The sequence below is a fragment of the Oxyura jamaicensis genome, chromosome 2 (genome assembly GCF_011077185.1).
Source record: "Oxyura jamaicensis isolate SHBP4307 breed ruddy duck chromosome 2, BPBGC_Ojam_1.0, whole genome shotgun sequence".
In the NCBI taxonomy this organism is placed as follows: domain Eukaryota; kingdom Metazoa; phylum Chordata; class Aves; order Anseriformes; family Anatidae; genus Oxyura; species Oxyura jamaicensis.
The window spans coordinates 149,621,114-149,634,243 of NC_048894.1; the positions used below are offsets into that span (position 1 = coordinate 149,621,114).

Sequence of the window (13,130 nt, forward strand, 5' to 3'; positions counted from 1 at the left end):
TTCTTATTCTTATTCTTATTCTTATTCTTATTCTTATTCTTATTCTTATTCTTATTCTTATTCTTATTCTTATTCTTATTCTTATTCTTATTTAATTTCAACTTCCAGCCATTGGCTCTTTCTGTGTCCTGGCAGTGCAAGGTCAAAAACTGGCATAGTGCAGCCCAATGTCTGGGTACTTTTGTTTCTGTTCTGGGACTTCTCTTGATATTCTGGCATGGAGCAGTTGCATCTTAATGTTCTTGTTAGTATTCTTTAGGAAATGTTACTGCTTTACCCTCATTATAAAAGAACTGGACCCTATACACTTAATGTGAACACCTCAGGCTCCTACTCTTTCATCATTCTGCTTCTCCCTATAAAAGAATCCTGAACCCCTGCCCTGCACTTCATTATGCTCTTAATGCTACTGCTTATCTACAGTTTTTAGTAGTGTGTCCTCCAGTGAAAATAGAAAAACTCTACTAGTTTCCAAGTACACTGCCAGCCTCTTATTCTGGGGGGGGAAAAAAAAAAAAAAAAAAGGAGAAATTGATTACCATTTTACCCTTACACTTTCCTTCATTGGAGAACATCTACAGGGTCATGGAAGTCATATACTCTAAGGATCTTTCTGTTCCCTTTCACAGATATAGAAAAAAAAGTAATACACAGGCTAGTTCACTGAGCCTTATGGAAAAAGAGACAATATGCACTTGAAGCACACATGCAATCAGACATACACTTTCTTCAGATACTGAAGATAGAAAACAATTGGCTCAGCCTTCAGCTGTTCAGTTTTTCTATTTTTGGTAAGAAGCATCAAGACAAAAATAATATATCCATGAGAAAGTGCTTACAGTACACATTTGGGAATTCATGTTTTGAGAGCAGTGAAATTAACTCAATGGCCAGACCTGATCAGCAGAATTGATTGTACTGAAATGTGGTAGATGTTACAGCCAGCCAACTCACACATAAATCATCCACATGTATAATCAATCTGGGAAACTGCCGTACAAAATGCAAAATTGGTGGCACTGAATTCAATGGCAAATTATTGAAGCATCAGCAATGATCCGTGGGGCATCTGTTTGCTTCTGAAGTTTATTATGCATGTGAGAGTATGTGAATTGATGTGTAATAGAGGACACATATTCCCTGAGACTCCATAATGTAGACATGATAAAATACTCTGATGGTTGGTATCCGGTCTGCTCCTTTTGCAATTAAGTGTTTTAACCAGGTGGCTTTCACACATATATTTTCTCATGTGCAAAGTGGTGTTTTTATGACCATTTAATACCCACAGAGTGGGTATTCCTCAAGAAGATTATTTCTATAATTCCTTTCCTTGCAGGTTCTCACTGTGTCACCTTTCCCTTGGTGTTATTTGAAATCATATATTCAGAACACAATGATTCCTCATTGTGTAGTGTAATTTGGCTGCTGACATCTATTTTCAAAATGTAGAATCAGAAAGAGGGAGACTTGAATCCTTCTTACTACACAATGAATTTTGGTATGTCATAGTTGGCAACTTTAATCTTGAAGCATTTGTCATGTCTTCATTATTAAATATAATTCCAACATTAAATGAGAAAATCTTGATTTTATAATACAATGGTCTTTATTCACAGATAGTATTAAAATATGCATTTGCTTTATTTCAGATAAGGATTAAGTGATTTCCTGCTGTTTTCAGAATCAAATGCTGATCTTTCTTATATATCTTCAACAATCCCTCTCCAAATTCTATTTTAGGAATATGCAGAAACTCAGTCTCAAGCAGACTTTTTACCAGTTTTCCCTCGATCTGACAGAGCTTCAGCACAATTAGCTTACACTTACAAAGCTTTTCTATGTGTATTGCAAATACGCTTTAGAAACAAAGCTACAAACTGTGTTTCTGAAATGGGTGCTTTGTTAATTGCACAGAAGAGGCAATTCAAAGCAAAGCGATATGAAATGGCAAAGATGTTCACTTGGGTCTGGAGATGCAAGAGGCTTGGGTCTACTACTGCCTGTTGCACAGATTGCTCGCATAATAATTGTCAGGGCTGTAATAATACTTCTACAATACTGGGCTATCTTAAAGTTTCATGGGTATTTTGTTAAATATCTGTAACTTTTTAAGGAATATTTGATTTTTATAGACTCAAAAGTGGGAAGGGACCTTTGAAGGGTCCCATTAGAAGCAGAAACAATTTGGTCAGGTTCTCATAGTCTTTGCCTAACTCGAAAGCTGAAGATTTCACATCCCCTTTGAGACTTTGATGCAATATCTGACCAGATCACTGGGCAAAATTTTCTTGCATCAAACTGGGATTTTCCTTCCTACAACTTGTGTCCAGTGCCTCTTGTCCTTCACCTGAGAAGGGTTTGGCTTTGTCTTCTCCATAACCAACCAGTGGGTAGATGAAGACAACAATAAGATTGTCCTTCATCCTTGTCCTCTTAATGTAGAACAAACCCACTTCTCTCAGCCTCTTGTCACATGTTGTGGTATCATAGAATCATAGAATCATAGAATATCCTGAGTTGGAAGGGACCCTTAAGGATCATCAAGTCCAACTCTTGACACCGCACAGGTCTACCCAAAAGTTCAGACCATGTGACTAAGTGCACAGTCCAATCTCTTCTTAAAGAGATTTCTATCTGAAAATACTAATAATCTTAGTGGCCCTAAGCTGGAATTGTTCTGGTAGATCTATGTGTCTCATACTGGGGACCCTAAAGCTGGAAAGAGCATTCCAGATGCAGACCTCGAAGTGCAGAACACAGATAATAGTAATTTCCCAATTTCCCTAACTTTACAAAATTATTTTTTTTATTATTAATAATATCTATATTTTAAAATATGGAACATATGCCAAATCCAGGCAGTATTTTTGTATTGAGTACTATCGAGAATGGTATAAAAGCAATTCCCAAACAGATCTGTTCTTCTTTTGCTAATTAAACAAAATTTTCAGAGATAAAATTGATACCTACTTCATTATCCCGATCCTTCTCCAGGAAGTGACGGGCAACATGACTGGGTAAAATATTCCGTAGCATATTTTCATTGTGCTCCCTTAACTCCTTCATTTCATTGATTTCTTCTTTTGCTTGAACACGCCAGAGAAAATCCAGCCTTGCTGTGTATTCAAGCTGTAATTTCAGAAAGAAAAGAAGTGCAAAAATAAAACTCAACAAAATAAGAGTAGCTGTTGTATTGTCATCCTGGAAGGCTGCTCCTGCCATGTAATTTCTTCAGCATTGCTGATGATCTTTGACTCAGAAGGAATTTGATTTCATTGCCAGAAAAAGTATCTTTTATTTGCCTTGTGTATTGTGAGTGCCTCAGAGAAATATTGGGACTAACAATATTTGTCATTACTGTTATGGTCAGTGGCTAGAAATTTTCAGAAAGCTATTTTCCTTTTAAACACCTTGCTATTATTTAAATAAAAATATAATGGAATCAGACAGGAGATTAGTAGTTGGAAGATATTGGTATGAAATAAATATGTTCTCCTTTTCATATATATATGCATATATATATAATGAAATGGGTTTCATAAGGAAATAAAAAATATGATTCCAAATACTTTTCAAAATAAGGTGTTTTACTTCTTGCAGATGAACGTCTTTCAGCAAAACTAAATCCAAAAGTCTAACACAGTGTCAAGGAGGACTTTCAAGTCAGTGGCACCAAAATGAGATATTTCTGTTGTGGGGTCATGCACTTGTATGTTTTTAAAATCTTTTAAAAGATAGTGAAATATATGCTATTGGCATTCCCTTGAATACTCAGTCCCTGTTGTATTGGGGATCCAGGGTTTGCACAGTAAGAATTTCAAACACACAAAGTGGCAGTGCCTGATAAGTTCTAACCAAATTAGATCACTTTCAGTGGTGCATGCATATAGAGCAAAAGTAATATCCCTGCACAGCACAGTTTTTATATAAATACATATATATATATCTATTGCATATTTATATACATATACATGTATATTTGTATATATAAAAATGTCAGCTGTCTGCTAGCTGGAGAGCATGTAGAATCACATTTTTTTTTTGCCTGAGAGGCATGTGTCCCAATACATGGACAAGACCACAATTGCCAGAACTTTAGAGTGCATGGCACTGAAGGAGAGCTTCCAGATTTGAAGACAGGTGATACTCTAGCTTGCACAAGGCCTGTACAAAAGCTGATTTATTAAGCCTGATGGAAATATATCTTTCTGTGATGCAGACTGAAAAAGAAGATGTATTTTTGAGTCTTGAGATGAAACAGAGATAATAATCAAATATTCAACAGAGGGTTATATAGCATCAGTAAATAAATGCATTTTCTATCTGGGAGAGACATCAAATGGATTGCCAAAAGGTTCTGGGATAACGACATGGCTGTGATATAATTCACATACCAAGGGGAATCCTGCAGTGGGTGGGAATGACTAAAACAGGGTCCAGGCATTGACTAGTGACTCGTCTGGTCCATGTTTTTTCATTGCTAGCAGTGATCAATGGCAAATAGTTTTGAAGAATATACAAAAACACCTTGCAAGGGGGTTTACAGTTTGACTGTACTAGAGGAAGCTTTTCTTCCTAAAAGCTAAAAATGAGCCTGACTTGATATAACCTTTCAAAGCTTGTATGCATTTTAGTAGTGATTTACATTCTCTCTAAATGCTATTACCACCTTTAAAAACAATCAGTCTCTTTTCTAATTCTAATATTTTGATCTTCCATCTTGTGACTGTTAAATTAACTGCACCAAAATAAACAATCAAACAAACAAAATAAATAAATAAAAATCCTGTGTCAGGAAAATATATGTTTAAAGCATTTTTCCTGACATTTGGAGTTTCCTTGTATTTCACCTTGCTTTTGTGATAAAAGAGAGAGCCCATACAAGATCATATCTGATTTTTATCTCTACCAGCTGACTGTGAAGGCAACGTTGACTATAATTTTGCAAGAATATCTTAAGGTATTTTACAGATTGGCTTGGAGCAGGAGTTCTAAGTTCTTTGATGCTTCAGATATTTAAAACCACTACAATTAAAGGTTTCCAAAAGGCTGTAATGCATTTTTTTCACAGCTGGAGTATTTTTTTTTTTTTTTTTCCCATATCTTTAAACCTAACTCAGAATAGCAATTGTTTATATTTATATTTTAGATAATTTCATTCTGGTTATTTATAATCTCATTGTAGCAGAAAATATTTTTCTTTGATCTTCACTGGCTGAGGTGACACTGATAGTTCAGAGGTAAAAGGATGTCCTACATATGAGGTTTGAAAATAGTGTTAGGAAGATGTTCTGCTAAGTTCTGATACTTGCTAAAACTAACAAAATTGTAGGGTAGAATTTTGGCTTTGGAAATACGAGTGCAGAATAGATATAAAAATATCTGGCTGCAACTGTCTGACCTTGAAATGTTCAAGTTTTCTTGTCCTACCATATATCCCCCATATGCACTCCTAATTTCAATAGTGAGTGAAGAGAATAGAGCAGATGCATTACACGGGAAGCCTAGCATTCCCTATGTCCTGTATTGCTAAACAACCCAATCTTTCTCCAGATAATTTCCATATGCAAGGAAAGGACAAGGTAAGGATCAGTGTTTGAGAGACAGAATATTTTTTCATTTAGAAATGAGAAAGGAGAGGGTTTACATAACAAAAGGGCACATTCAACCACTGAAAATTGTCTAACTTCAAATAAAACAAGAAAATAGCCTTTACTCACTAATTTAAAATCTGTGTATAGAAAGATTAATGAAGAGACCTGTAGCATAATATCAGAATTAGATATGTATCTTCCTCTCTTTTTCTCTTTCATTTGTAACAATCTCCTCTTCCTGTTTCCTCATTTCTCCTTGTTCTCCCAAGCATGAAGAAGGTTAAGGGGGTCATGGTTTTTGCAGATAGATTGCCCTACAAGGCAACCATCCCTACAAGGATGCTAACCCTTTCTCCTTTCCCACAAGGCTTTGGAGAGCAAAGCTACAGCTCTGACATTCAGAGGTTATTTTGTGCAAAGCTGCCTGTGCCTGCTCTGTCAAAGTTCAAGTTGTCCTTTGTACCAAATAGCTCCAGAAGCAGAGGAGCAATGCCTGCACCAGAACACCCATCTGCAACCTAAAAGAAACCAGAGAAGGTTTTTGACCTCTGTTTCATAAGGTCTCTTCTTAGGTCTAATTGGAGTGGAGGGAGAGGGAAGACTGAGCCTTCTGTGGGCAGTTTTATTCCTTCTGCATTTGTTAAAACCTTTTTTTTTTTTTTTTTTTTTTTTCCCCAAAACCATGGTTGTAGGTTGCACTCATGTTTAATAGGTTATTTATTTTTCTGTCTGTTCACGATTTTCATGAGAGATATATTTCCAATAGAGAAGACTGTATGAGATATTGTATTTTTGTAAGATTTTGAAGGCTGTTATATGTTATATTTAACTCATTAAAATGATAAAGCAGTATATAAACACATTTTAAGTACAGAATGTGTAACCTCAAAATTGTCCACAATACTTCTTTCATGAACATTTTTTTCAAGTTTTGCTTGCAGAAATACTGTTGTAAAATGTGTACTACTCATCTTAAGAGTATGTTTCTAGCTGAAATAGGCTTTCTAATGAGGAATTATTCTATTTGGCCTGATGTCATAAATCAGTGATAGAACTACATATAATTGCAGGCTTAGCACAAGAGAATGTCTCTATTCCTTGGCTGAAATACAGGTAAGGTTTTAAGAAGACACTGACTGTATTAGACATACTCACAGAACCTTTTCTTGATAATAATCTACTTTAAAAGTCTATCTGCAAATGTGGGGATTAATTTTAAATCGCACCGGATAAAGAATAGCAGAGAATTAGCTGTTCAGAAATTTAATGCCCATAAGCTTGATCTTACAAAAGTCATCTCTTTTACAAAAACACCTAGTATGAGGCATATCTTAGGCTATTCTAATTCTGCAGTTTTTAAGAAGTAAAGCTGTGCTGGAGGACAGCTTTATCAGATTTAATGAATTCTCCACCAGTTCAAACAATTGAAGAGGTTTTTCTAATGTACTCTGGATTATTATAATTCTTTTTATAATTTATAATTCTCTTCTCTATATTTCTATATTTCTACAAACTATATTTCATAGTTTGTATATATACAGATTCTTTTAGACTAACTTTATAATAGTAAATTAAACAGTGCAAGAAAATGTTCTCAGGCACAGTTTTTGGATTTTGTTAACCTGGTAGATTAGCCCTGTGAATCATCTGGGAGAACATGCAGAGGTAAGCACATGTCAAGGACCATTTCCAAGGGCAATTTGGGTATAGCCACTCTGTTTTATGGAACAAGGAAGATTAACAGGCTGGAAAAAGGTTGTGCTGTGCCAACAGGCCTCCAGCCTGGATAACAGTCTCAAATACCCTCAATCAGGTGTGTGTTTTTTTTTTTTTTTTTGTAAAATACAGATGTTTAAACTCAGATTTTGGTCCTGAGGAGCATTGCTTGGGATTTTCTCTTAATTCCTACTCTATTTTAATCAGTGTTTCTTTCTAAATGCTTACTCTCACTTTAGAAGATTGCCAACCCTTAGAGTTGTATCTTTGCTTATGCTAAGAATTTCCTAGCCTTCTCTTATTGCCTCACTCCAATTAGGATCTACAAATGCTGGTATAATCAGCCTAATCCTCTTCAAGGGACAATCTTTAAGCAAGTTGAACATACAGGACCATGTCTAAGGGCAATTGTCATTGATACTTCCTTAATGTAGTAGTTCTCTTTGTCTTTATGTGAACAGAAACTCCCTGAAGTCAGCATGCTTGATATGCAGTGCCATAGAGGTTGTCAATCAGAAGCACTGCAAAGAAAACACCCTGCTTTAGATGTCTGTTAGTGAATGTACTGGTTGATTAACTATTATTTTGATACAGTACTTCTTGATTCCTCCTCAAGTATTAGTCCTAGAACACTGAGGCATATAAATCCTTGTTATGATCTAGGAGCAGGTGAAAGCATTCCCGCAAGTGGTTCATGACCCAAAGAAGTCAGTGTTGGTGCTTAGACCTCTATAACCTCAAATTTTCCTCTGTTCCTCAAGTGCAGTATTTTTCTTCTATCAACGTACTAAGTCATTTTAAGGGAGTTTTATTATTTACTGTATTCCCTTTCTTCATTTTTTTTTCCCCCCTCAAGTGAACTGAAGTAGTCAGATGACACTAGAATTGCACAAATACCTAAGATAAACGAAGTCCCATTTGTTCCTCCAACTTCTACCAACAACTACAATATAACGTGCCTATTGCTGAATATAATATTGCACATGTTCTTTAAGAATGCTAGGCAGTGTCAGATGTAGGCTTTCTTTAATCAAATTCTGCATATGGCTTATTAAATTGTTAAAGGTCATATGCTCAAGTGGATAAAAAGGCAGTTGGTATTTTGAAAGTAGTTATTGTCACATCCTGCAATTGCAAGTGATATAGGGAATGGTTGAGGCAAATGTTTGCATTACCTGTTGACCATGATAAAATACGGCTAAAAGGAACATTGCCATCAGTAGTAAAGATGCCTCCTTTGTACCCAGGAAGTCTGTTCTGGAAAAATAAAATAAAATACAGTTATTGATTTGTCAGTGCTTGTTGTAATCATGCAGAAATTTCATTCTGTAATTCCCTGGTAGTTTTTCTTGTTCATTAAAAAGTCTTCTGCATTTGAACATTTAACTTAGAAATAATCAGTTCAAGAGGACAGGAGTGTAATTAGAGTGCTTGCTGTTTGGAAACAAATGTATTAAATAACTAAATTGTAGCCTACAGTAAGTACACAGAAGGTGATGATCTTTCTCTTTCAAATGTGATATGCAAGCTGTGTGCCAGTCATTCCGCTTTCCTGGGAGCTTTATAAACAACAATGAACACAACAGCACTTGCCATGTACAAGAGGGTGTCTGCATAGGGAACGGTTTAGGCCAGATCTAGTAAAGGGAAACTTCCAGAGTGTGACAGTAAAAACCCAACAAATGGGCCTAGAGATAAAAGATGGGCTGCAAGGCAGTTGCTAAAATTTAAATATCCTTATATTAATTTTACTGAGACACAAGAGGAGAGCATAGAATTGTTTGATAGGAAGTAAAGGAAACGCTTGTAGATACAAGGGAAACAACGAAGAGGAGTTAAGAAAGTATGTGTCAATTTTGTGCTGAGTGGAATCAGAGATGCTGTGTGTGGAGCAATGAAGAAAGTGTGATAAAATATGATGAAGAGAGCCCAGAACAATTTAAGTAAGTTTCAAATACAAGGAGGAATTACAATTATGTGGAAAGATGACAAAACTGAAAAAGCCATTATCTCTAAAATGCCAGAGGGATTTAAAGAGGTGCGTTTCTCAGGGGGGAAAGACATAAATGGAGAGGTTGGGGAATTGGTAGGGCTAAATTTTTAATAAAACAAAAGGGAGAAGGAACAAAATTTGGAGCTGAATGGAAACAGATACATGACAATTATTTGGTTGAAGATGAGGAAATGAATAAAAATTGCTTAAAGCTTGAAGTTGTGAAAAAAATCCAAATTGGAGTAAACAATGAGTAAAAGGTGGAAGAGACTGGGACACGCTTCTGTCTGCCTTGATATATAAGAATAATCATAGAATCATTTAGGTTGGAAAAGACCTCTAAAATCATCCAGTCCAACTGTAAATAATGCACAGCCCAGACCCTTAATCCATTTACCACAGTAATTTTGAAGGAAAGATAGATGATCTTGACTCATGTGAGTCAGAGGACTCCCATGACAACTAGAGCACACAAAAAGTGTACCTTGACAAGACTAAACCAAACAGAAACTAGCTTGTAAGTGAGGTAACTGAACTGACCTTGTGGGTCTGATGAAGAATGTAAATACTTTGAATTCAAGTGTTTTCCCATTTTGCAGTTGTATGAAATATGGCCTCCCCAGGATTTCATTCTGGAAGGACTCTGATACACTGGCTTAGGGCAGCAACCTCAAAAGTAATAGTTATAAATGCCTCTATTATTGGATATTGTAGTAATGCATTTATAGCCCCAAATATATGAGACAGATGAGTTTTGTATTAAGTTGCAATACCTTTTATTCAACTGTTTATTATAGCTAAGAAAACAGGGAAGCTTCTGAAAACAGGGCCCTGAACCTTGTGCTCCCTAATGTCAGAGATGAATCTCAAGTCCTTTTCCTGAGTGTGGAGCATCTCAGCTGAGATGAACTGTTCTCCTAGACTGTTAGTTGCTCTGAAGTATATTCCTGGCTGTTTCTTCCTCTATGGTAAAGTCCCTGCAGAGTTTTGATGCCATGTAAAATAGAAACTGTTCTGAATTTGAAGATTTTCATACAAGGATAAATTTTCTTTGCTGTGCTTAATTAGTGGAAAAAAAAGATGGTCATGACATCATCAGACAATGACCGTGATATCTACTTCTAGTTAATGCTCTTGGTTAGAGTATTATTTCCTTCCTGCCATTTGTTTTATTTGCTGGGCTCTGTCATGAATATACTGTGTGTTATATGATTAGACAGTAAGAGCATAACTAGGATTAGAAAAAGGAATTGCATCTCAAGTCATTCGTATTTTAGCACTGTAGGAAGCTAGTAAGGAAAGATATGTGTGCAGAGCCTTATTGTGTGTAAAGACGTGGCTGTTGTGAGAACTACTTGCACTGCAAATGCATGCTTTTCTGTGCTTTTGCAGCTCTTAAGTTACAGGTTTTGCTCACATGCATTTAAAAGCACAAGCAGCAGCACAAGCTGGTCGAGTACCAAAGATTAAAGATGTATTTTTCTGAATGAGCTAAATAACTGCTACTCTATGTTCAGAGTTATTTAACAGGGGGAGCAGCTCTAGCTGCAAATCATGGTGGATCTTCTGTCCTCCCACTTGTTCTTCAGCTCCTCTTTCTGACAAGAGAGTCCACAAAATGAGATCATCCCCGTGTTCCTTATATCTCTAGAAACTGTAGTCTATATTTTGAGATTTATACGGGTAAAACCCTGCCCCTAAAATGTCAACAGTTTACTTCTGTTTTCTTAATTGGAGGTAAAAGTTTAAATCAGTACTTCTGGAGTATTCAGGACTAGAAACAAGTGCTGTATGTGCACTATAACATATTTTTGGCAACATGGATGGACTATGGGAGACTTAAGAAGTAGTCCCTGCTCAATATTTAATATTCCTCATGAAATGAGTACTTAAATAAAAAGGCCTGAGAAAAAAATCACATTACAAATCTTTTTAGACTAGCCATTGCCTCTTTTAACCAACCTTATTCTTTACTATTATGTTATCCAATATGCGTACTCTCTGGCAAGACTTGACCTTTTACCTTGTTAAAAAACAGTTCCTAAAGGAAACTGTGAACACTTACTCTCCATTGTGGTTAAAGTTGTCATATTGCAGAAAAAGTGAAGCATAAATGGTCTCAGTCAGCAGAGAATAGATCGCAATCATGATGAGAAGTACTGCCAGTTTCAGGACAGAGTTGAGACGAAGAAAGACTGCACAAGTCACCATTGCCAGCACACCAGTGAAGACAAAATACTGAACAGAAAATGGCAGTCAATTACTTTTAGTGATTAGTGATTATACATTCACTTCAGTGATATCTACATAAACGATCCAGTGATCAGAAGTATCAAAAACTATTGGTCTCGAATTTGGTTCTCTTTTAAGTCTTAACATACAGACTACTATAGAAACAAAGTGGTCATATAGAATGTTCAATTAAAACTTCTCTTATTTTGCATGACACCTCCATATTAGCAGAAATCCTCTTTTGCACCTTTGTTGCATTTTCATAGTATTAGAATGGAAAGGGCATCCTGTATAATGAAAAGACGAAAGTGAGAAATGCTGTATGTAGTAGCTGGCTAGTGAAAAGTCAAGAGTGAGAATCATTTCTATTCTTTTGGTTCTAAACTTCCACAGGAGTCACATCAATTAGGACAGGAGAATCATATTCCTGCTTTATCCTTTTCCCATGCTACCTGAAGAGAGGATAAAACCATAGGTTTGGGCATTTATTACAATAATTTATTTATTTATTTATGTATTTAATTATTTTTAATATTACTAGTCAAGATCAGTTTCATTATTCTCTTAAAATGTGATGCCTGGAAGTTTTATTCAGGCTTTATTTTCTAATCTCATCATTGTCTCATTTTTCTCAGTGATTAGTCATCCGTCAAATGCAAACCATGCAGCTGATACTGGATATAGAAAAACAATCATGTCCATAAGCTATTCAGATTTGAAATAGCAACATCAACACACATGGTCCAAATGTAGTTTAAATTAACTCCCATCCTACAGCTTTAGGAGAGACTGCAGCATTCAGTTTTCTGACTACAGCTTTTTCTTTAGTACATTTCCTCTGTGGGAAAATTTGCACCTCTGAAATTTGTGGCAATATCATGACACTGCTATATGACATTCTAAGCAACATGCACATCACCAATCCATTGATTTTGCTATCTGCTTGCTCATCATAGAGAGGATATTTTTGTTTTCTTCAAATGTAAATTTAAAATCACTGCATTTTTTGTTGTGTTTATTTATTTATTTATTTGTTGATATAAAAAATATTAGTCTCCTCCATTGGCTTCCTAAGAATTAAGCAGTATGTTTTATTGGGTTGGGGCATGGAAACATTGCTGGATGTGTTTCCAACTATTTTTAAATATACATGACAGGCAGCAAAAGCTAGAAATTTGGGAAAATGAGATTCTGCTGCTTACAAAAAGAAAGCTGGAGGACTTAGTTTGGTAAAGCATTTACTAATGTCTTGTCATTGATTTCATGCATGAACAAGGATATTACTAGCCAGAGTGAGCTTCCATTTTCCTTACTGACTTCTACTGAAGAAAAAAAAATCTTTACTTGTACTAAAATAGGTCTTGTTACATCTCAGTGTCTCATGTCTACTCACATTTCAGCTGTCTGCTGAACTCTGTCTGCATAAATACAGGCTGAACAGCAAGGACAATAAAAGTCTTAGGATACATAAAGATTCTGGTTGTAATGTTCTATTAGGACATAAGATTGATTCATTCTGTAATCCATCTCTACTTTTTCTGCCAGCCTATTGATAGATGACAAGGTTCAGCTTCATAGTCCTATTAAGGCAC

General features: G+C 35.7%; 1 protein-coding gene across 1 annotated transcript in view; it reads right to left on the reverse strand.

Moving 5' to 3' along the window:
• ADCY8 (adenylate cyclase 8) overlaps positions 1–13,130 on the reverse strand; it is a 122,354-nt gene that overhangs the window by 11,309 nt on the left and 97,915 nt on the right. The window contains exons 12-14 of the mRNA XM_035317647.1: positions 11,372–11,544; positions 8,489–8,570; positions 2,974–3,132 (exon numbers count right to left, since the gene is read on the reverse strand). Coding sequence (XP_035173538.1) covers positions 2,974–3,132; positions 8,489–8,570; positions 11,372–11,544 — 414 coding nt within the window. The remainder of the gene's footprint in view (positions 1–2,973; positions 3,133–8,488; positions 8,571–11,371; positions 11,545–13,130) is intronic.